This window comes from Podarcis erhardii, assembly GCF_964252035.2.
Source record: "Podarcis erhardii genome assembly, chromosome: 11".
Classification (NCBI taxonomy): Eukaryota; Metazoa; Chordata; class Lepidosauria; order Squamata; family Lacertidae; genus Podarcis; species Podarcis erhardii.
The window spans coordinates 40,955,160-40,979,562 of NC_138501.1; the positions used below are offsets into that span (position 1 = coordinate 40,955,160).

Here is a 24,403-nt window from a genome sequence, read left to right on the forward strand (position 1 = left end):
GGAGGTGAGCAGAGTGTTGTTGCAATTATGGCAGCTTGCAGACATTCCCACAAACATCTGGATGGATGCTGTGAGAACAGGACGTTGGACTAAGTGGGTCACTGGCCTGATCCAGTAGACTCCTCTTCTGTTCTTATGACTTAGTTGAATATAACCCACAGTGTTGACAGTGGGATTGTTTCTGACAGCCCTGACAGCACTGTGGGCACGAATCATCATGAATGGGCCACAAAAAGGACGTCTGGAAAGGCGTCCTTTTTGTGGCCCATTCATGATGAACAGATGAAGCAGATGGACAGATAAGTCCATGTCAACACAAGCGCCTTCTCTTAAATATCAGACCACCCCAAGAACAAAGGATGCTGCCCTAGGTCAGGTCACACTGTGTGTCCATCTTCTAGTGGTGGCAGAGTGGGGAAGACCTTTTCTCCTCATTTATTTCCATGACAGCCAGTCTGCGTAGGCCAGTTGTGTGCTTTCAAGCAGGTTGCCACTCCCTTTTAAGTTCCCTCTCTCCCTGGACAGGAGAACTTTCCAGGAATCTTAAAAGGGGAAACAGAGAGAGCATCCAGCTTACCTTTCTCCAGAGCCCAAGGTGGCTGAATTTTCTCTGCCCAACCCCACTCATATGCCCATGACATAGCAGGAATCGTGGCTATCTAGGCACATGAGTCTGGCAGTATCCCTTGGTGTGAAGATTATTTAGAATAGAAAAGGCAGGAGGAATGTAAAACCAGAATGGTACTTTTAAACACAGACATTCAGTTTAATCCTACTGTGGTGCAGTGGGTCAGTGCATCTAACCAGAAGGTTAGTGGTTCCAGCCCACACAGGGACAGCTATGGTCAGAATTCCTGCATTGCAAAAGGCCTGGGCTAGTCGTCCCATGGAGTCCTTTCCAACTGTATGATTCTATAAATTTCAGTGACTTACCAACAGGGTACTGGTCTCCTCGTGTGTAATACAACAGTTTTGATGGTCTGACACCTTTGGGAAGTTGGGAGATGGGTTATCATAGTGTTAACTACCAATGGATTCCTCAACCACCCTGCCAGATGGGACCCATTCTTGTGATTGACAGCAAAATGACTTCTCTGCTAAGATCGGATGGAGGGGGAAAAGAGATACAGGGGCATCTTAAACTGACAGGTGGCCGTAGGCAAGCCTGCATTACAGCCCCAAACCATCTCTCTGACTTACAGCAACACTTTGGCATCAACCAGCTAACATATCTTTTTTTAGTGGACAATGCTCAAATATGGGCCTTTCCCCTCCTCCCCCCAAAAGTGTATTTTTAATACATCAGAAGCTAGAGAAACGTTAAAAGCAGTTTCTCATTTGTCCCTTTATTTTACTGCCTGTCTCTGCAGCTGATGGCCATTTAATTCACAAACACTGTCCATCTCAATTATCCTAGTATTTACTGGCATCTATTGAGCTAACCAGGGATCACAGAGCTAGATCCTTGAGGTCAGGCCAGTAAAATTAGCCATCTGTCCAATAAAAGCTTTAAGCTCAGCCTGCTCTTAAGTATTATGCCTCCAACTGTGCTGTTTGCACAACAGCAAATGACCAACAATATGACTCAGCTTATAATTTTGTTTCTTCCTTTACACTATTGTTTGACCAAAACATTTTTTGAAAGGACCTGAACTTTGCAAGCAAGTTATGCCCTAATGAGCAAAATAGGCCAAATTTACCAGACTGGGAATAAGGCTTGGTACTCTGGATAAGCCAAATTATGATGAGCTCAACTAATACAAACTTCCACTGAAATAGAACTGTCAATCTGTAAACCTCTTACTCTGGAGTAATCTCACAGAATTGGAATTCAGAGTGACTACTCAAGCTTGCGATAAGCAATTTTAACTGCCATTATTTTCCTTGGTGCAGTCTGTGAGGTGTCAGAAAAAAAGAATACAGTGGTACCTCGGGTTAAGAACTTAATTTGTTCTGGAGGTCCATTCTTAACCTGAAACTGTTCTTAACCAGAGGTACCACTTTAGCTAATGGGGCCTCCCACTGCCACTGCGCCACTGCCACACAATTTCTGTTCTCATCCTGAAGCAAAGTTCTTAACCCAAGGTACTATTTCTGGGTTAGCGGAGTCTGTAACCTGAAGTGTCTGTAACCTGAAGCGTCTGTAACCCAAGGTACCACTGTAAGTAGCAGCTCTTTCCAACCTCACATTGGGCAAGGTGTGTGGCAGTTGGGAGGAGAGGAGGGTGTTGGGAAAACAATTGAGAAGGACCTGTCATTATGGAGCTAATCCCATTCTGAGACCTCTGAAAAAGGTGTACACATTTTGCAAAGCATTGTGGCTGGGTTGAAGAAGAAACCTCTAATTCAGAAACCATGCATTTCAACATCAGACCAAGGATCCCTCTGGGGCATGCAGCAATCGCCAACTATGAGAAACTCACTATGAGAACTATAGAAACTCGAACTATGAGAAACTCACAGACAATGCATAATGGAGCACCTTTGCTCTCCAGCAATTAGGAGTATGTTGTTCCTCTGCATCATTAATACCCTAACTCCAATCTCCTTGTATGGATCCTTGTCTGGTAATTCAATTCGTGGTGTGGGTGGCGCTGTGGTTTAAACCACGAGTCTCTTGGGCTTACCGATCAGAAGGTCGGCAGTTTGAATCCCTGTGACAGAGTGAGCTCCCATTGCTCTGTCCCAGCTCCTGCCAACTTAGCAGTTCAAAAGCATGCTAGGGCATAAATAGGTACTGCTGTGGCGGGGAGGTAAACAGCGTTTCCATATGCTCTGGTTTCTGTCACGGTGTTCCGCTGCCCCAGAAGCAGTTTAGTCATGCTGGCCACATAACCCGGAAAGAAGTCTGTGGACAAACGCCGGCTCCCTCAGCCTGAAAGCGAGATGAGCACCACAACCCCATAGTTGCCTATGACTGGACTTAACCATCCAGGGGTCCTTTACCTTTTTACCTTTACCACTAAAACTTCCCTGCACCCGAGCCCTTAAGTCCTTGCACCAGCATTTCATGTTAACTTGGGGCCATTTTACATGTTGCCACAGTTTAGCTGTTTACGAGATTCCATGGTTTCCACAGTAAACCCTCCTTCCCTCACCTCTTTGATGCACCAAACGAGAGCACTGGGAGAATCCACCTCTGGTTTTAAACTAAACTGTGGTTTCACAACTTAGAGAGCTATGGTTTGCTACGGCTTAAGCCCTTGGCTTTTTGGCACTCATAATTTAAGCAAAACACAGTTCTCTGAGTTCACACATCACAAGGAACTGTGGCTTATTTAAAAGTGGAAGTAGAAGTTTTGATCTAATCCTCTGGTGCATTGAAGATAAGGGGAAAAGTACAAGGCTGTGTATGAACAATGAGCTGCCATCAATCCTGGCTCTCTGCCGAGAAATCCTGTTTAATATGCCTGTTTGCAAATATGTGTTTGTTTAATTCACACTTTTTCATATTAAAGTTTCAGGCTTATGTATAAAAGCATAATGTGTGATAGTACTATATTACAGGAGATTGCTGTCTTTTCTGCAGAGTTCTTGTGTAGAATTTGCACAAACTAATCATCAGCCTATTAAAAAAAATGCTGTTTTCATGCAACAGGTGAGTCTTTCCTTTCTCATTGCAATGCTATCACAGCTACTGATGACTGACTGATTAACTGTCTTCTTTTTAATCAACCACTTAGTTATTCCAAGTAAAAATTAAACTATTTCAAGGAAAGTCAAGTATATTTTTTTAAAAATCCGCAAAGTTTCTCTTAATATCCCAAACAAAATGCTTAGTATGTAGAAAATTATCCTAAAGACATTAAGATACAATCTTTCAATTCATGGTATCGTTGATTGGAACATGGCCCACTCTATCCCTTCACTCGATTCAGGAAGATGAATATAGGTTATCTCAGCACCCCTTCACAACAGATGAATCTCCAAATAGAATCCGACTGAAATGCATATTTTATCCTGCAAATTAATGAATGACCCAGTTAATTACACTGACTGATCCATTAATACTTTTGGCTCACTTCACGGAGCCTAGGATTTGAAACTAGCAGAAGTCACAAGCAAACAGCACACTGACCAGAATGCCATAATTTTTAAATTTCAGAGGGATGGTGTAACAGAAAAATAATTATCTTGCAGCACCTTAAAGACAAACCAATTTATTGCAGCATCTGCCTTTGTGGACTAAAGCCCTCTGCATGAAATGTAACCTCAGCTGGAAGGAAGCATGTATGTATAAAGGGGGGAAACCCAAGGCTCACGGAAAAGGAGGTAGAAGCCACTTTACTCCCCTTCTAGTCCTGCTGCTGCTACAAACTAAGCCACGGTTTAGGTTAGCATGTCATCCAAACCTGGATTCATAGAGGAAACAGGAGGCTGGGTTCAGACAACATGCTAAGCCATGGCTTATCTCACAGCATCACAGCAGAAGAACTGGATGAGTGAAGCAGCCTCAATATCTCATATAAGAGCTTGCGCAGTCACACTAAGCCACAATTTGTATGCACAGAACTTAATTTGTTCCAGAGGTCCGTTCTTAACCTGAGACACCACTTTAGCTAATGGGGCCTCCCGCTGCTGCCACGTCACCGCTGCGCAATTTCTGTTCTCATCCTGAAGCAAAGTTCTTAACCCGAGGTACTATTTCTGGGTTAGCGGAGTCTGTAACCTGAAGCGTATGTAACCCAAGGTACCACTGTACTGAGCCTGTGACATCCCTACATGAAGCTAAGCTTTAAATGTTCATCATCATCATCATCATCATCATCTTATTATTTGTAAAAATAGAGACCCATCTGAGTGGGCGGTTCCCCCAGACACTCTGGGTGGCTTCCAACATATATAAAAACACAATAAAACATTTTTTTAAAACTTCCCTATACTTCCTAACTAACTAATGTATATATTTCTTTAAACCACCATGCTCTTATGCAGCTCTCATGCATTTAACTCATGCTTGCAAAGATGTGCCCAGTGCAGTGAGCCCCCAAATTGGCAGTGACCTAATGCAGTGAGCATCCCCCTCAGATGTTTCATCAGAGCCTGCATTTTGCCTCCAAATCTATTCATTCTGAGTGCAAAGATCATTTTAATCTGGCTCTCTACTATTTCAACATCAAGGACCAAACCCCGTGCCCTTGATCCCTATGCAAAAGACTCACTGACGTCAGTAGGGATTCTGCTACAGATCAAAAGTAGCATTAGATTCTGAAGGCCTTTTATGTATCCTTAAGAGTCTCTTTCAAGAGCCCCAACGAAGTTTACAAAAACTGCCCGTCCATGAAAGCCCCATCTTTATGCTTTAAAGGAGCTGCTGTACATGGACATAAAAATCCTCATTGTTTAGCATCCCAGATGCTCCAGGGTTCAATCCTGCAGTCACCAAAGCACAGGCCACTTAAACCAGAGTGTACGCATCATGTCATCCAGTCTGGACCCTCAGATGATCAATATGTGTGTGTTATGTGCAAGTATTGAGGCTTAAAAGCGGGGCTTGATTTGTGCCAGAGATCAACACAGCTCAGTCCCGTGGAACTTGGGTTCAAAAAGACGTTATTCATGTGAAGCAGCAAGGCAAAATAAAATGTTTCTGAATATATACAAATGTACACTTTCTTCCATCCCAATAGGTGGCTGTTGCTAGACAGCACACGTCTGGGATCGGGAGGTACGACCTGACTTCCAAGCCAAGCACTTAAAAAGAAAAGAAATTAAGCACTTCTGAATAAGCCCATGCAAGTGGTCCCCCTCAGTCTTCCTAAATGGATTGCAAATCCAGCATGCTACCGAAAACCAGCTGTGAAACAGTAAGAACAAGAAAGGGCTTACGTGGTCCAAGGTTCTGCTCAGGTGGAGAAGTGCATATGGCGCCTTCACACTTCTGTCAAACAAGCAGCCAGCAAGGAGCATGGTCAGCAGGCATGAGTTCTCTCTCTATTTGTCAACACATGAGAGTCATTTGAAACCCTACGCCCTTTTTAGGAACTTCATATGAAAGAACTACAGCAAGTAGCTGATTTAGGGCAACCATAAGGGCATCAACAGCCATTATCCCAATCTTTGTCCTCTTCTCAGTACAGTGGTACCTTGGTTTGCATACGTCTTGGTTTGCATACGCTTTGGATTACGAACATGTCAAACCCGGAAGTGCATGTCCCGTTTGCAACTTTTTTGGGGGGGGGGCTACAACCCTTTTTTGGGGGGGGGAGGATTACGAACAAAAATTTTTGGGAGGCCCCATTGGCAAAAGCGCGCCTTGGGTTACAACCTGTTTTGGTTTACAAACGGACCTCCGGAACGGATTGTGGTTGTAAACCAAGGTACCACTGTACCTATTTGCATGTCAAAACAGTTCACTCTTTTAAAAAGTGGGGGGGAATGACTGCCCCGCTGAACAGGCCTGTAATCAAATGGCTAAGATTGAACATAGTCCTTCGGAAATGGGCAACAATCAGGGTAGGTAAGTACAGTACTGATTCCCTGGGAAGGGGTTAAGTGTGTAGGCTTCTTAATTGTCAAAGGTTTTGCACAAACAGCAAAGTCTACTTGTTAGTCAAGAGACATTCTCCAGCTTTAAAACATAAACTTGCCTTATGTTATCTGGTGGGCGTTTCACCAGCAATAATACTAATATTGCAGCTGCATGACGGGATGTGCTAACTCATGGTCTCCAGGGAAATTACAGTAAAGTTTGGACTAGACGCAAAAGCCTAGAAGCCTCGTAGGCTGTAATGTGAGTGCATACAGTAAGGAAAGCATTATACAGTGGTACCTCTGGATACGCACACCTGTGATTGCATATCCTTCGGGTTACATATGCAGCAAACCTGGAAGTATTTTTCTGAGTTTCACCACGCGCACATGTGCAGAAGCACTCTATGGCGCCACGCACATGCACAGAACAAGCACCTCCGGTTGCAAATTCCTTGGGATCCGACCGGCGCTCTGGAACGGATCCCATGCACAACCGGAGGTACCACTGTACTGAGTCAGACCATTAGTGAAATAGCCTTCCAGGGTCTCAGCAAGTGGACTTTCCCATCATTGGCTACTTGATCCTTTTAACAAGAGATACTCAAGATTGAGCATAGGACCTTCTGCATGCAAAACATGTGCTCTACCACTGAATCATAGAATTGTAGTGTTGAAAGGGACCACAAGGGTTATCTATAGTCCAACACAGGAATCTTTTGACCAACGTGGGGCTTGAACCTATGACCCTGAGATCCAGAGCCGCATGCTCTACCAACTGACCTATCCTTGGTTAAGTATGACCCCCCCTCCCCAAACAAGAGTTTGGCTCCATAGAATCACAGAACTGTAGTGCTGGAAGGGACCCCAAGGGTCATCGATAAGTCCAACTCCATGAATGCAGCAGTAACCAACCACAATTTTTTGAAAGAGGGGTACTGAATCACTTAACAAATGTGCAGAAGTTATTATGTGTTCCTCCCTTCACAGCTGCTTACAAAGTATCCAAACGAGTAGTTTTCAAATGTCTCCATAAAGAAAACAGAGAACTTGCATTATATTTACTGAAAGAAGCTGATGGAAAAACAAGAATCTCAAGTTTCAACACAACACGCTTTTAAGTTGCATAACAGGAAAGAGTTTTTAAATGTAAGACCAAGTGGTAGAATTCTTGTCCATAATGAAGGGATTTCAGACGATCCCTCAGATGTTTAAAGGATGCATGAAAGTCATGCAGCTTAACTTTGTACCCAACAATGTACCTAATGGCCAAATAAACACCCCATCCATTTTGCACATGTGAGAAGGGTGTCTATCTGCATGCCAACACAAATGCATTGAGCTCCTGACCCGGTTAGGGTCCTCCCTCATATGGGAGAGGTCTATAAGCATGGATGTCCTAATTCTCCACATTTGAGTCCAAAGTGGAGATGCTGTCTGAATAAGTAACAGGTGCATCAACAATACTGCACTTCAGAATAAGCATATACTGGTGCCATCCGCAATACTGCTTTGTGAGCTCATCTGAGCTCAACATTTCCCAGGTATAGTTTAAGTCAGACCACTGGTCCATCCAGCACAATATGGCTGGGCTCCAGATGTTGTTCAACAAAACTACAGCTCCCATGCCAATGGTGAGGGATGAAGGGAGAGCTGGCCAACAACATCTAGAAGGCACTAGGTTGGCTACCCATGGTGTACACCTAGGGTGCGGAATATCTGGCCCATGGACCAAATGTGGCACTGCGCAATTTGGCCCACAAAGCTTGTTTACTCCAAACAATGCCCATCTGCCCTACATCTGAAATTACATGTGACAGGCTGAGCCATGGGAAATTTGACTGCACAGCCCATCCCTGCAAAAAGCAGCACTGAGGTAACCACCCATCAACTGCCGGACAGTTAACCCTGCTGGATTAGTTGTGTGACCCTATATTCGCAGCTTCCATAGGGCTAGCAAAGCCCCTTGTGCTGTGGTTCCCAAGCACCTGGCAACTAGCTGGCTATAGGGTGCTTGGGGTGTGTTGCACAAGTCACACAGACAGGTGGATGGGAAAACCCAGCTGACAGAACAAGAATGGCACCAGGTGATTGGCAGGAAGGCTGCCCCACCCACCTGTCGAAGTTGAGCCATGGGGATGGTTTCGCAATGCCAGGTCCAAAAGGGTTTTCAGTGACTGGCAGTAACTCTCCATGCTGGGTTCCTAGACCTACCTGCAGATTTCAGGGGTTGAACCTAAAACCTCTATGTAGAGCATTGCTCTACCACTTAGGCATAGCTCTAAAGAGTTGGGCTAGGCAATGTCTATGAGATACCTTACTTTCTAGTGGAACAATCTACATTTCTGAAGTCCTACTATTTTTGTTAATATTTCTATTTGCCTAATCATCCCAGACTTTCTGTTGCTATCTGCAAAAGGAAACACTGATTGTACGGAAGGCGAGTACAGAAGCCCTATCCAATTAACACACTGACATTTTGTACAATAAGATGACAGAGAACCTAATACTAGGCAGGCAGGCATTCACATCAGCTATCACTTTTGAAATGAATGAAACAGAATAAGGGGCATCTCTCCCAAGAGCTTGTGTTACACAGACTCCGTTTAGCATGGAAACAAGTTAAGAGGAAAAGCAAGTGGTATAATGAGCCTGTCTTTAATGAGAGGGCAGGAGAAAAAGTTAATTTTTAAATGGAGTATCATGAACCACTAAAATATTAATCAGCCAGGTACTAATGCTTCTAACACCCAGAGCATTCTTGCTTCCAATTAAAGGAGAAAATGACAAATAACTTTTGACGAAAAAGCCACTTACTTTTAAAGCAGAACTTGTTAACTAGAAAGAAATCAGCTGGAGTAAAACGGACCAGACCACAGAGTGGGGTTTCTGCTCCTTTAGCAACTGATGTCAGACAGAAATTCAACAGGGTCAACTTTTTCCACAAGAGGGGTGTTGGTGGGGAGAAACTTACCTGGTTGAATTTCTGCCTTACAAAGACTCAGCTGTTATTTTTTAAAAGGCAAAGGAGCACCACTGGGAGACAGAGGACAGGAAGATTACAAATCCCTTCAACTTTTCTTTCTAGTAAAACATCACATTGGAATAAGCCTGACTTGTCTGTCTCAAAGCTTGATGTAAACTCTGAACTAGCAGCATATTTTCCCAGTGTTCGCATAGATCATTAATACCATATGACACATCTGCTAATGTCTTTTCTTTTTAATGAATTTTAGTTAAAACCATAAGCATACTCTTCTCCCGGGAGTCGCTGATGAACTCAGGAATTTTTGGGGTGGAAATGACCTAAAACAAATGGGTGTTCTTTCCTACAATTTGCCTCGGCTCCTTTTTCATTTGTTTTACGCGTAATAAAACGGGGGGGGGGGGGGTGAGATGACTCGTCCGATTGTTCTTTTCCCAACAGGAAATGGAGAAGCTGTTTTGACAATATGGATTAAATAATGGGTCTTTTAAAGGCATGGAACTCCCCGCCCCACCTTTTGCTCTCTCCCTCGCCAATGCCTAGTAATTGAGATCACATGGACTCTGTCTGAACTCTCAGCCGTTCTTCGGGGGGCTAAAATGAAAACGAAACCCAAAACAGTGGCTTCCCCAGACCGCTAAGATTTACGCAGCAGGAGCTGGTGGTGGCGAGTAGGTGTTCGAGGATACGGGATCGAATGAGCTTAAGTGCGTCTCTTAAGAGCGCGCGCGTTACTTGGCAGGGCGGGGGAGCCCTTTATTTTTAATTTTTTATTTTTAACTTTTCCCCGTCCACCCACCACCTATGCGCACCACGTAGCAGGGCAAGCGGGCGCGTGCCTGCGATTCCTTCGCACTTTTTTGATCTTCCCAAAAGATGCCCAGGGACTCGGAAACGAGAAAGGGCGGTGGAGTCGGCGAGAGTTTGGCGCGCCCCTCTTTCTTTCCTTCTTTCTTTCCTTCTTACCTTGCCTCCTTGGGATGTTTCTTCTGTTTGCGGTTAAGGGTCCGATGCAACAAGCCAGCAGGACCCAAAGCAGGCGGCGGGAGCTGCAGCGAGACCGGCAGTGTAAATCCATTTTGGCTCAAATCGGATTGGCCTGTTTCCAACAAAACACACCGGCTGCGATGTGTGTGGGGGGGGGGGGAATGATTATGATTTTAAGCAAAGTTTGAGCAAGTTAAGCAGAGCGCGCTGAAGGGCTGGTTTTGCAATCCGTGGTAACGACGCTCCAAAAGATCCTAGAGATAATGGTAATCGGGGAGGAGCTTTGTGCTGGGTTGCAAGCGGGGGCGAGGACGACCAGTCGCGAGTCCGGCGTCTGTGGAAGCCAGACGGGTTTAAGTGGGTCTGGCACGGAGCAAGCAGCACGATTTTTACGCACGCAACAGGGCGGGGACCTGCCCTTTGATGGGATTAGAAGAATCCCCAGTAATGCGAAGGCGCACAGCGACTATAACGAATGGATGAGGCGCCTCTTAACTGCCTCTCCACACACACACTTGCGCCCCACTCCGCCCCCGGGATCGTCTCTGAGAGGATGGATCCAACAAGACGCCCACCTCCCTCTGAGGAGCGATCCAGCGACGCCCCCCTGCGGAAGATGATCCGTCGCTCACTGTGCGCCGCAGCGGAGCGCGCATTTCCAAACGCTCACCGCGCAAAACGGCCGGTTCCCTCTCGCAGTAAGAGCAGAGCCGTTGGCTGCCCTTTCCACCACCACACCCGGCTCTTTCCCCGAGCCCCCCACTTTCCGTGGCAGAGTCCCTTCTCCAAAAACACGCTGCCTCTCCTCAAACGTTCCCTTAGATTTCTCCTCCGCTCCTCCAACTGGGGAGTCGGCTCGCCAGTTTCCCCATAAAACAATTGCCAAATTAATGCCCCCTCCCTACTCTTCATTTGAAACGTTCCAGTTTCAAAGGGTTATTCATGGGCGTAGCCAGGCTTTGGGGGGGGGGCAGGCTTTTCGTTAGGGGGCCAGAACCTCAGTTTGATACGTGTTTTTATTGATTGGGGGAGAGCTGCCCCTCCTTGCCCCCTTGGCTACGCCCATGGGGCTAGTTTAATTCATTATTTTTATTTAAATATGTATCCCCCCCTTAGGAAAATAAACAAAACAAAGGTGGCTAATGATTTTTAGGACCATATGACATTTACCTTCAGAATAATTTTTTTTAGTCTCTCTTTCCAGCTCGCAACTCGGAAAGGTAATGAGACTTGCCCAAGGCTGCTAGTGGAATCCAGTGGCAGAAGTGGATTTATGCGCCTGGCTTTTTTAAACCACAGTCTCCCAGAGCCAAACCAAACTTCTCAGAGAGGCTTTCATAATAGTCTACCCCCTAGGGGAAATTGTAGGCATTTTCTACATCACACATGATATTAAAACATGTTTTTGAGTTTCTCTTGCACTATGTCTGCATAACTGCAAGCATGGGACAGAAAGCAGAAGCGAGCCTTAAATAAAATGAGATTAAAGTATTCACGCTGCAGGCTACACAAAATAAACTTCCTAAGTGAAAAATATTGTGCTGAATTAAACAAGCTGAAATTATAGCACTTTCAAGGTTGCAGTCCATTACCCATTTATATGGGAATATGCCCTGTTGAACTCAGTGGGACCTACTTGTAAGTAGACATGTATAGGATTGTACTATAAATCTTGTGGACAATGAGCCATATTGCACATTAGAAACTTCCCCACACAATAAGGGACACTTACTAGTTGTGGAAGTATCAGCCCCTCACTGTTTGAAATGAAATTACCTTTTTTTTTCCCTGCCCAGAAGCTCTGCAATGCCACTCCTTCAGAAAAGCTCAGATCACTTCCCAAAGGGCATTATTAGAATTGTGAACCTGCCACTCAATCCGTAACATACTCTGGGTTCCACCGCCCTCCCCCACCTTCTCTGCAGAAGATCTGATCTAAAATACTTCCTGCAAAACAGAGAATGCACAATCAGCTCCCATCTCTCCTGGGCTTAATTTGAAGCCTGTTCTGAGCTTGCAGCTGAAGAACGTGGTAGAGTCTTGTGGTGATAGAGTGGGCTATATCACTTCACATGGGAGAGGAAGGGATTACACTTTTTAAGTTGTCTCAAGCGTTCTTCTGTTTCTCCAATCCTTTCCAGGAACCTGTAATTTGTTGTTTTCCGGCTGAATGAGAAGAAACGGATGCTGAGGATGAGGAACAGGGTAAAGCAGGAGAGGCCCTGTGGGTCAGGTGTGAATCCTCCAAGGGTTGCATCCAGCCCATGACCCAGAAGTTCCTTACCTCTGCTCTAGACCTGAACCCACTGGGATTTTTAATAGCAAATTTTTACCACTGAGTTTATCTTGGATTTGAGATTCTGCTAACTTTTGGCACAGGGATATGAGCGACAGAAGGCTAGGGTTGCAGCCGTAAGCTCAAATACTTGCAAATAAGTCCCATTGAAATGAATGGGGCTGATGCCCAAGTAAATATGGTTAGGGTATTGAGTTGTTAAGTGTCCTAGCGGATACTGAGTTAAGCAGATAAACGAGGTTTAATCTTTCCAGATGGAAGCTGAATCCACTTTGGCCACTCAGACTAATATAGTAACTTCCATACAGATTAGTAGCAAGGAGGACAACAACGACAAGCTGGAGAATAGGAATGGGGGAAGGTAACCTGAATCCATAGGGAACCAGGAGTGGTATTCAATTAAGCTTTAACTCATCAGAGCAGACCCATTGACTATGGTTGTGTACACATTACCAGCTTAAAACATAGGTGGATTGTTCTTCAGTTCGGTTTGAAGCTGGTTTCCGGGGGGCAGGGTGGGAGAGACATAAAAATACAGTATGGGAAACAACAGGATAGATACAGAATAGATATGGATTGTGGCTAGCCATATGTGTACACCACTTCGCAATCCAGTGGTAAGAGCACACTGGATGCAGAATAAGCAGGAGTGTGTACACAGCTTAAGTTATGTCCATTAATTTCAGTAGGTCTGCTACGACTAAAACCTAATTGAATGCCACTCAGGAATAGACCCCCATGCTGCATGAACAAGATGGGGAAGGCGAGGGGGGGAAATGAAAGTTGGCAAGACCAACCAAGCTCACATCTGCAACTGGAGATGTGGTAACGCTGTACATTAGCAGGATGATTTCAAACTGCAGGTTTATTTTGTTCATACAAAATTAGCATACTCGTTCCTGACATTTAGTTTTCTATACGGGGAGTGTTTGTATCAAAAGGAGACTAGACCAGCCCTAAAAGTAAAGATAAGGGACCCCTGACCATTAAGTCCAGTCGCGGATGACTCTGGGGTTGCGTTGCTCATCTTGCTTTACTGGCCGAGGGAGCCGACGTTTGTCCGCAGACAGTTTTTCCGGGTCATGTGGCCAGCATGACTAAGCCGCTTCTGGCGAAACCAGAGCAGCACACGGAAACACTGTTTACCTTCCCACCAGAGTGGTACCTATTTATCTACTTGTACTTGCTTTCAAACTGCTAGGTTGGCAGGAGCAGGGACCAAACAATGGGAGCTCACCCCGTCACAGGGATTCGAACTGCCGACCTTTCGATCGACAAGCCCTAGGCTCAGTGGTTTAGACCACAACGCCACCTGCGTCCCTTAGACCAGCCCTACTATGAGGTAAAGCGAAGTGGTTGCAGATTTGGAGTGTCAGGAAAAGGGAACAAATTGTTGGTTATTTAATGTATTATTGCTATATTTCTGTTGCCAGGGAGAGGGAGGTGCTTGTAGGATTTTGTGTCTCAGGTGCCAAAGTAAATTGACCTTGACTTGAGGTAGCAGGTGCCATTTGTTAATCCCCCTTAGACAGCACAATGAGAGCAGAATTCAATAATATGATCTCCCAAGGGCCTTCTGAAGTGGTCAGTCAGCTCAGGAACCACCTCATCTGCTGTTTGTGCAGACTAAAACATGAGTAGGGGGATGTCCCTTTAAGGAGGAAGCTTACCTCAAGCTTAAGAGGATGCATTATCCTCATATAATACCTTTACATCTCTTGCTTGTAAATTGACATCCCACAGAAGTGATGATCAAGTAGACAAGACCGTTGGATTTTCACTCCCTAACCTTCTGCTAATTAATGTAAGCTACCAGTGGAATTATGCCATCATAATCTTGCTCAAATTTCAGATGTATATAGCAGAAAGGAAGGGAGATGGGGAATAGTCAAGTTCATTGTTCTAAGCCCAGTTGTAAAAATAAGTTTGAAGAGGGAATGAGGAGCAAAAGATCTGGGGTCTCGTACGAAAGAGCTAGGGTGTGGGCCTCCAAACCATCTCCTAAAAACATGCCTGCAAGCCAGTAAAAACTGAGTACCCACAGTATCTTTGCAAGGAAGGATGGGGGGAGAGAGAGACAGGGGACAGGACTGAACAGCCTGAACACAGTCCATGACCTCATTGGCCAAAAACACACCATTATAGTCTAGCAGGTTCTACCAGGTCCTGTGGGCACCAGTCAACGCTGACAATAGGAGAAAAACTGCCTTTCATCTCAGCATGTAGGCAAAATGCTGAAATGGACAGCAGCCATCTGATCGCTACCGTAGTGGCGATTTTCAAACGGTACAAGAGGTGAAATATTTTACTGCCGAGGTTCCTGTGGGAATACACTCCCAGTGTTTGAAAAGCACCAATTCCCTAGGTGGCTGCACACAGAGCCACTTTGCAAGGCTCCTAGGGAATCTTCACAGCATTGCTCCAGCAGGGAATCCAGCTGGCAGCCAGATGCAAGCGCAGAAGTGATTGCACTGCACAGAAAGCTGTGTCGGAGCGGAAGTCTCCTGCTAGTCCCTTTCCACAAAGTAAACAGCTAACCGTCTTCCCCTCTCACTTTTAAGATGTATAGCTGTAAACGGGGTGATCATTTTACTGCTCTGCAAATGGATATATATTTCCCTGCTCCAAGTTGAATGCAAAAACTAAGAAACAAACCTGATTTGGCCTGTTACCAACAGCTTGGGGGGGGGACTGTTGAAGTGGGTACCTGTTGGCTGCTACCTGTCCTGTCACTAACCCATCTCCACCACAGCTCCTTAATCACAATTTTTTAAAAGTTTCCCCTTTTTGTTGTTGCCGTAAAGAAAATTACTGCATAAACAATTGACGGGGAAAACATGAAGCTACCCTACACATCATATTTAGAGTGGAACCTCCAAAAGCAGATTAAACTGTAGGACAGACATTTCGGTACACAAAACTGATTCAGGCTAAAATGAAATACAAAAGCAGGTAAACCAATTTATGGTTAAAAAGCTAGTCCCATCTTGCAGGCTGTAGCGGGCAAGGGGCAGTTTAAGGTGAGAGATTTAAGACAAGGGACATTTCCAGCCTAGGATTGAACCTGGCACCTTAGGCCTGCAAAATGGATGCTCTACCATTGAGCCACAGGCCTGGTGAGATGTCTGTAGAATGAGAGAAAGGACAGTCACAAGCGCCCCCAAAAGCAACAGAAATATGACAAAAACCCTGTTCCCCACCTGTGAGGATCCCCCCTTTGATATTTTTGAATGTGATTTATTTCCTTATTAATTGATTGATGGGAGAAGAAACAGCGGAGAATGCAGGGAGGAAAAAATTACAGCATTAGTCAACACTGACTGGCAGGGTTTCAGGCAGAAATCGTTCCCGGTGCTCCCTGAATATGCTAGGGTTTGAACCTGGAACGTTCTGCATTCAGAGCATGTGTTCTGCCACCGAGTCACAGCGAACAGCAGCTCAAAATGTATGTTAATAGGCTTCTCCAAGCCTTACTGGTATAGGCTCCCTGCCTCACAGACCTGACTCATAGCCTCTGAAGCTGATGCACGCACGACCTTCTGTCTGGCTACATTAGGCCTGCAATAATCATTGCACAGGAAATGCTAGTGCCATTCCAAAAGTCAGTGCGTTTCCACAGTGCCAATTAAAATACCAGCATTTGTAGAAGCAAACAGCAAAAATATATTTAAAAAGAAAAAGAAAGATGCCAGAGCTGTATATTTGGGGGAGGAGTGATACCAGTTACCAAACCCCCTAATTTCCATTTCATTTTGCAGAGTTCAATAATGTTTTTTTCATAAAGCAATTTTTAAAAAAAACAAATGCTTGAGCTGTTATCCGGCTGCATATTAATTGCTTTATTTCAGCACTGTACACCTGGTTTTATCCCTTAACATTTTGGAAACTGTTTGCTCTGGAAGGGCTTGCTTTTAATCCCACACAACAGGATATTTAGTTGAAAACAGTCCGGCAAAATCAGGAAGTCTTATCCTGTGGGTGGCTAAGTGGGCAGCCTGTGGCTTAAAAGGAATAGCAGTGTGTCCAGCAGGCTTACAAGAAATTTCATTTTGTGATGGATGGAAAAACAGGCACATCTCTGTCTTGGGAAAGAGCTCGGTGAAAGAACCGTCTGAGTCAGTGCTATAAACACAGGTGGAGTTTATCTTACGCTATTCATTGCACTAAAGCACTGAGAGTAAAAAAAACTATTAGATGAAATGAATTAGTCACTCTTGCACTCAGGCACAAAAATGGGGAAGTGGTTTTCGAACTTCCTAGCTTCAGGGAATCCTTTCCACATCCAACTTGTCAACCTCTGCGTATCTGTCATGGATCCCTTATATTTTGCAAAAGATTCTGGGGAATGCTCTAGAGAAGGAGTGGAGAACACTTTTCAGCTCATGGGTTGCATTTACTTTTGGGCAATCTTCAGAGCTGGGTGTGTCACCCAGTGATGGGTGGGCCTGTTTGAGAGCACAAACAAAGTTTACACAGACTGTAGGCTGTTAGAATTCCTGTTACATGATTGCAGTCATGGGATTGTCTGTCACATGACAGTATATGTTTTGACTCCTCAGAGTGGAAGGAGACAGGATGTATGTGTTACTGTGTTCCGTGAAGTGGGACTATTGTCCTTTGTTCTTTTTCTCTTTGCTGTCTGATGCTAGAGAGAGGGGGAGCCATGTTGCAGAGCTCCATGTGTGTTTATATGTAAATAAAGTAGATTAGCCAAAATGCTGAGTTGCTGTGGTCTGTCACACAAGTTGCGCAAACTCTGCAGATCCCTAAATGTGCCGGTGTCGGTTGGCATCGGTCGCTGTGAGGTTTGGGCTGAAGAAAGCTTATGAAGCTCCCGAACGATCAACCAGGAGGGAGGGAACATGCCCGTTGGGCATGTGTCTCTGCCAGGGTGCTACTCGAGTGTAAGCTGAACTCCTGACATGCTCCTCATGCAAAGCAGATGTTCTGCCAATAAGCCAAACTCTACAGATCTCAAAGTGTACCGGTGTCGGTTGGCATCGGTCGCTGTGATGTTTGGGCTGAAGAAAGCTTTTGAAGCTACCAAACGATTGACCAGGAGGGAGAGAACATGCCAGTCGGGCATGTGTCTTTGGCAGGGTCCTACTCAAGTGTAGGCCGAGCCCACAGAAAAAAAGGGGTGGAGCACTGAATGTAGTTTCCCCCCTTTAATATGGTAGTTTGTACCGACACATCTCTATCCTCCATCCATGCAGATAAGAGGCATTATCAGGGTTCAAAGGCACATTTGATTCATGTAAACATCAGGAAGACTAAACTTCAGGAAGAGCTTTCTGGCGGTAAGAGCCAATTGACAATGGAATGGACTTCACTGGGAGGTGGTGGGCTCTCCTTCCTTGGAGATTTTTAAGCAGAGGTTGGATAGCCACCTGTTGGAGAGCCAGTGTGGTATAGTGGTTAAGAGCGGTAGTCTCGTAATCTGGGGAACCGGGTTTGCGTCTCCGCTCCTCCACATGCAGCTGCTGGGTGACCTTGGGCTAGTCACACTTCTTTGAAGTCTCTTGAAGTCTCTCAGCCCCACTCACCTCACAGAGTGTTTGTTGTGGGGGAGGAAGGGAAAGTGGAATGTTAGCCGCTTTGAGACTCCTTCGGGTAGTGATAAAGTGGGATATCAAATCCAAACTACTACTCCTCCTCCTCCTCTTCTTCTTCTTCTTCTTCTTCTTCTTCTTCTTCTTCTTCTGTCATGGATGCTTGAGTTGAGACTCCTGGAGAGAGCCCCAGGAGCCAGATAAAAAGGCCTGAGCCTGAAGTTCCTTACTACTGTTTGAGATCACACACAAAGTTTGTGGGAATGTTCAGGGATGCAGGAGAGGATATATTGTTTGATTATAGCCTTTCCAACTTGTGTTAACGAGTTTACAATTTAGCAGAGTAACATTCCCCTTTTTAAACTTGCAGCGAATGCATTTGCTCAGGCTCGCTAAAGCCTCTATAATAACTGTTCTGGTATTTTCCCTTTATTCCCTCATAAAAGACAAGACACGACACAGTCTTCTATAAAAGTATAAAAAGAGTTTACTCACATTCTGTTCACATTCAGATCCCAGAAGGCAGACTTAGCTTAGAAAAGTAACATAAACCTGGAAACTATCTCATAAGAAGAGAGTCCCTTTGTCCTCTCTTGGCTGGAAGCGAAGCAGATGTTGCTTCTTCAATGCATGTAGTCAAAGAGAGAAAGATGGCTGCCCTGCCCTGTGCTTTTGTCGTTACCTGCACAGGTGAGGCCACGCCCACCTCTATAGTCACATGCAGAGGAAGTCTGTCCCAGCCCAGAAGGAAACAGGAAGTTTACCTGCTGGCTGGACAAACATTCCTCCCCATGTGTAAACATGTTCACTCTAGGAATGTTGTACTTGACTGTTCTTGTGTTTCACATCCCACAAAGTTTACGCAGACTGTAGGCTAGGCCCAGGGCCAGTCCACCCATGAGGCAAGGTGAGGCAACTGCCTCAGGGGCAGCAGATCCGGCATCCCACAAATACACTGCCTGCTGTTCTTTGACAGCTGCCCCAGTGCCGCCTCTACAGTGGCCTCTTGGCAAATGGGAGGTGCTGCTAGTCTCCTTGCTCCTGATGTAGAGCATCTTCCCCAGCAGTTGCCATTTAGTGGTTCGCCTCAGGTGCCAAAATGCCTTAGGCTGGCCCTGGCTAGGCTTGTTGGCTTCCACTGTTGCCTATCACATGCAGTGGTGGAGCTAAGTGATTTTAGGGTCTGCTCATAATGGTCTTACTAGCTGTGTGGGGAGGCAGGGCAGATGGTCATGTATTTCTTCACTTCCTCATAACGTTGTGAGCCAGAAAGCTCTCCTGCTGAATGGGGCTCTGGACATCAGCCTGAGTCCTGCCCTGACAGAGCCCCTTATCAGCCTGAAGTGCAGAAACCCCACCATGCATTCTACACATCAATGCAAGCTGTCTTTCAGAGAAGTCACTATAACATTACTTACTGAGGAAGTCCAGCATTCTCCAGGGCAGTCTACATCCCTAGCAGGCAACAACTTTAGCATACAGTGGAGTGGAGTGGTGGACACACGCACAACCAAGAAGTTTGGTTGAAGGCTCATTAACTGCTTCTCCCTATTCCGTATCCCCATCTTCTATTATGGTCTGTGTTAATACAATATATGTGTGTACTTGCACATTGCATGAACATCTTTCATTGGGTTGTCACAAACCTTGGACTCATGATGGTGAAGATTACGTCAATGTGACTAATATAGGGAAACCTGCAATGTGAGCCAGCCTCCATCACCACTGCAGAGGGCTCGGGCAAAGAGACAGACAGAACAAGGGAGTCCTACAAATTACTTGATTCCAGAGATCTGCAGTGATACCAAGTTGATCCACCTCTCTGCAATAATATTTCCCCTGCACATAATTTAGTTTTAGTTTTTTTAAAAAAAATAATCAACTCAAAGGTTCAGGGCATGTAACAACTTAAAAATAATAGAAGACCAGAACATTGTATAAAGAGAGAAAACATATGTTTCATTGGAAGGACTGTAGCTTAGTGTTAAGAGCATAGCCTTGCATGTGCAAGATCAGAGGTTCAATCCGTGGCTTTTCCAGGTAGGGTTGCCTGAAACCCTGGAGAACTACTGCCAGCCAGAGCAGACTACTGAGCTAGATGGACCTGTGGTCTGATTCAGCAGAAAGCAGCTTCATAAATTTCTAAGATTCTAATACACTACATCAAAAGGAATCACTTGCCAATCTCCTGCAACTAAATGCTTGGCCAAACTGAGCAACCTTTTAGTGCTTCTGGAGAACACCCAGGTTTCCTTAGACAATCTCGGGAGCTATCACAGATAAGGCCTTCCTGCATTCCCTTGCTGCTGTTGCTTGGTATACTGACAGGACAACACAAACTGGGCTCAGGTTACAATGGCAGGGCTGATCCTTGCTCTGCCAGAAGTCCCAGGCTCTATAGGTAGAACCTAAGCTGCAGATCCATCCCATGCCAACATTAACCTGGAGGAGAGATGTTGGTGTAGGGAGATGCAGCAAAATAGGCCCTCCCCTGTGTCCCAGGACACCTAATGTTACCCAAATGGTGAAGGATCAGCAATGCAGCATTTCCTACATCACCAGTGTAATGTGAGAATGGGGTGGGGGTAGGAGAATGCTCTCAGCAGAAAGCAAAAGATGCAATTGAGGTCTTTGCAGAACTTAAGGTCCCTAATAATAGTAAGTCTCTTGAGAAGCTTTAGAGTTATACTGTCATACATTAAAAGGTTGTCTTTATTTATTTATTTTTAAATCTGCTGGTACAAGTCCACTATTTACCTCTGGGACCAGGAAAGGCAAGAAATAAAATCAAAGAATGAGGTAGATGCAGAATATTGTGTCTGTAGGACCTGAACTTTGATATGCCAACAGCAATGAAAAAAGGAAGGTTCAATAAGCTTCAAATTAGTTTCATCCAAAGCACAGCATGGTATCTCAGATATGTGACTCAAAAAGCAAGCTTCTGTCTGTTATTTCTTCTTCTCGAGCTGCAAAGAACTGACAAAGTGTTTGTTGTTGTTGAGGGTTTGGATTTTTGTTTTTTTAGATGAGCTTAGCTTAGGGACACGGGTGGCGCTGTGGTCTAAACCACAGAGCCTAGGGCTTGCCGATCAGAAGGTTGGCAGTTCGAATCCCTGCGACGGGGTGAGCTGCCATTGCTTGGTCCCTGCTCCTGCCAACCTAGCAGTTCGAAAGCACATCAGAGTGCAAGTAGATAAATAGGTACTGCTCCGGCGGGAAGGTAAACAGCGTTTCCGTGTGCTGCTCTGGTTCGCCAGAAGCGGCTTAGTCATGCTGGCCACATGTCCCGGAAGCTGTACGCCGACTCCCTCGGCCAATAAAGCAAGATGAGCGCTGCAACCCCAGAGTCGTCCACAACTGGACCTGATGGTCAGGGGCCCTTTTACCTTTAACTTTGTTATTTACTTTTCTTGCTTTGGAAACCAATTTCCATTTCCCAGAGTTCACACTAAGCAAAGCTGAAATAAATTACTCTGTGTAAGGATTCAGTTACAGATAGGTAGCCGTGTTGGTCTGCCATAGTCAAAACAAAATAAAAAAATTCCTTCCAGTAGCACCTTAAAGACCAACTAAGTTAGTTCTAGGTATGAGCTTTCGTGTGCATGCACACTTCTTCAGATACACATGTAAGGAGTGTGTAAGGAGTCCCTTACGTCCAGAACGCTTGGTGAAAGAGCTCTGTTGCCCCATTCTGAACAGATGACAAGGGGCAGCCCTCTTTCCTCTCTCTCCATTCTCTTCCTGGCCCTCCTCAAACTGAAGAAATAGGCTAGTGTACCAGCAAGAGTTCCTGGCTCTGTTGCTCTAAGAGTTGACAGCAAATTCAGTTCAGAAGATTGTTCCCACCATTGTACAGCCTACATCACAGCATGACGTGAAGGTTTTATACTAGTTGTATTCTATTTCTGCCACAAGACTTAACATGTCTGATAGCCTCTGTCAGTCATCTGTTCATCACCCATCATGGCTGCTAATCACCTACCATTGCTAGTGGATGGAGAAGGGTTAGGCACAGTTTCTTAGTGCCAATCCTCCCCTGTAAATTACCAAATGCCCTGTATTCATGTTACCTTGGCAGCTATGAAATTTGGAAATACATTTACTAGGGTATAATGCAGTTCCACCCTCAAAGCAGCTTTAAACTCTTAAAACTATAACCGTAGGGCAGTCTGTAGACGCAGTAGTGCTGGAGTTTATATGTGATGGTTGCAGGTTGTAAAAAAAAAGTTGGAGGGTCCTGAAACCCAATTCCTCTAAAAAGGCCAGGCAATTTGTAAGACAAATATCACAGCTCGGGATAACAGAAAATTCCATTCTAAATGGATTTAGGAGCAGAAACAAGCTGTAGTTTGCTTGTTGACTGGCAGTCAATAACAGAAGTCAGTCAAGCAAACATGATCTATATTAGCTGTTGGTTTCTTAATAATAATAATAATCATCATCATCATCCTCATCTGTGAATTATACGCAAGTATTGACTCCCCTCCCCCATTTTTTCTGAAATCTCCTTTGCAATGAAATGAATGGTGTGGAATTATGTAATTAATGACATCACAGTAGGCAGCAAGGCAAATAATGTGCCTTTGGGAGAAAGCCAAACTGCAGCAGAATGGAAACATCAGTGACAAATATCAGCCAGAACAGAAATCACTGCCTTCTTACATTCATAATCATAACCCATGCAAATGCTGCAGGTATTTTCCTGAGATATGTCCTCTTCCCTGTTCCCCCAAATGTCTTCTTGAGCATTCATCATCATTTTAGTGCGAATTTCTAACATGCACACTTTTTGTATGCACTTTAGTCTAATACAGTGGTGCCTCGCAAGACGAAAAGAATCCGTTCCGCGAGTCTCTTCGTCTAGCGGTTTTTTCGTCTTGCGAAGCAAGCCCATTGACGGCTTAGCGGATTAGCGCTATTAGCGGTTTAGCGGCTTTTAGCAGCTTTTAGCGGCTTTTAGTGGCTTATCGGATAAGCGGATAAGCGGCTTAGCAGCTTAGCGGCTTAGAAAAGGGGGGGAGGGGGAAAAACCCGCAGGAACTCACAAGACATTTTCGTCTTGCGAAGCAAGCCCATAGGAAATTTGTTTTGTGAAGCACCTCCAAAACGGAAAACTCGTCTAGCGAGTTTTCCGTCTTGCGAGGCATTCGTCTTGCGGGGCACCACTGTATACAACTTTTTGCAAAGCAATTTTCCCTAGTATAATGAATTTTTGTATGTCATATTCAATACCATATGCATTTTTATGCGCACTTTACCCTAGCATGTGCATTTTTTTAACATATTACTTGGGGGAGGTGAGAATGCATTGCAAAATTCAGAGAAATGCAAATTTTGAAAGACGGTTGTGTTTTGGTCCTTATATTGTTTCAGAAACTGATTTAGATAGGTACAGTGCTTTTTTCTAAAAAAAAATTGTTTAGGAGTACTCTCATTTTGACTCAAGAAAATCACCATTTTATACTTCAAACTGGGAAAAATTAAGTTGGGAAGCTCAAAAAAATGATTTTACCTATCCCAAATAGCAGTGGCCAGTCGGGTGGATGGGAGTTGTGGTCCAAATTATCTGGAGGGCACCAGGTTGGGGAAATCAGATATACTGAAACTATTACAATCCTTGTCCTTTTGCACCACCTGAACCCCAGATGGACTCTTCTGGTGCGAGTAAAGAAGCGAGATTACCTTGGGTTGCTGATATGAAGTTTTTGCAAAAAAAGTAAATGCTTTCCTAGGTTCTCCTTTCTGAAAATGGGAAAAGTAAAAGGTTTCACAATTTCTTCACCATGTAATCTTATCTCAGTTCTGTCAGTAACTTAATGGTGTATTGATTAGATCTTGCAACCAACTATTTCTTTTTAAAAAGGCATTATTACTCTTTTGAGGCAAACATGAAAAACTACTTTTTTATAAATAAAAAAAGGTCCTTTTTCAGTTTTATGATATTTCAAAAGCTTCTTGGAGGCTTTATCGAGTTCCAGGGACAGGCGGAATTAACTCTACAGTATTCATTTTATGTTTCGGAGAGGGCAAATTAATCTTGGGCAGGAGTTGCTCCCAGTGCTAAGATGGAGAGGACCACAGTGGTATGTCACAGGTGTACAACGGTTACTT

The 24,403-nt window shown here is 44.7% G+C and overlaps 1 protein-coding gene across 1 annotated transcript in view; it reads right to left on the reverse strand.

Moving 5' to 3' along the window:
* EGFLAM (EGF like, fibronectin type III and laminin G domains) overlaps positions 1-10,707 on the reverse strand; it is a 109,718-nt gene extending 99,011 nt beyond the window's left edge. The window contains exon 1 of the mRNA XM_081881403.1: positions 10,424-10,707. Within this exon, the coding sequence (XP_081737529.1) occupies positions 10,424-10,535 (112 nt within the window). The 5' untranslated portion in view covers positions 10,536-10,707. The remainder of the gene's footprint in view (positions 1-10,423) is intronic.
* Positions 10,708-24,403: the final 13,696 nt, after the last annotated feature.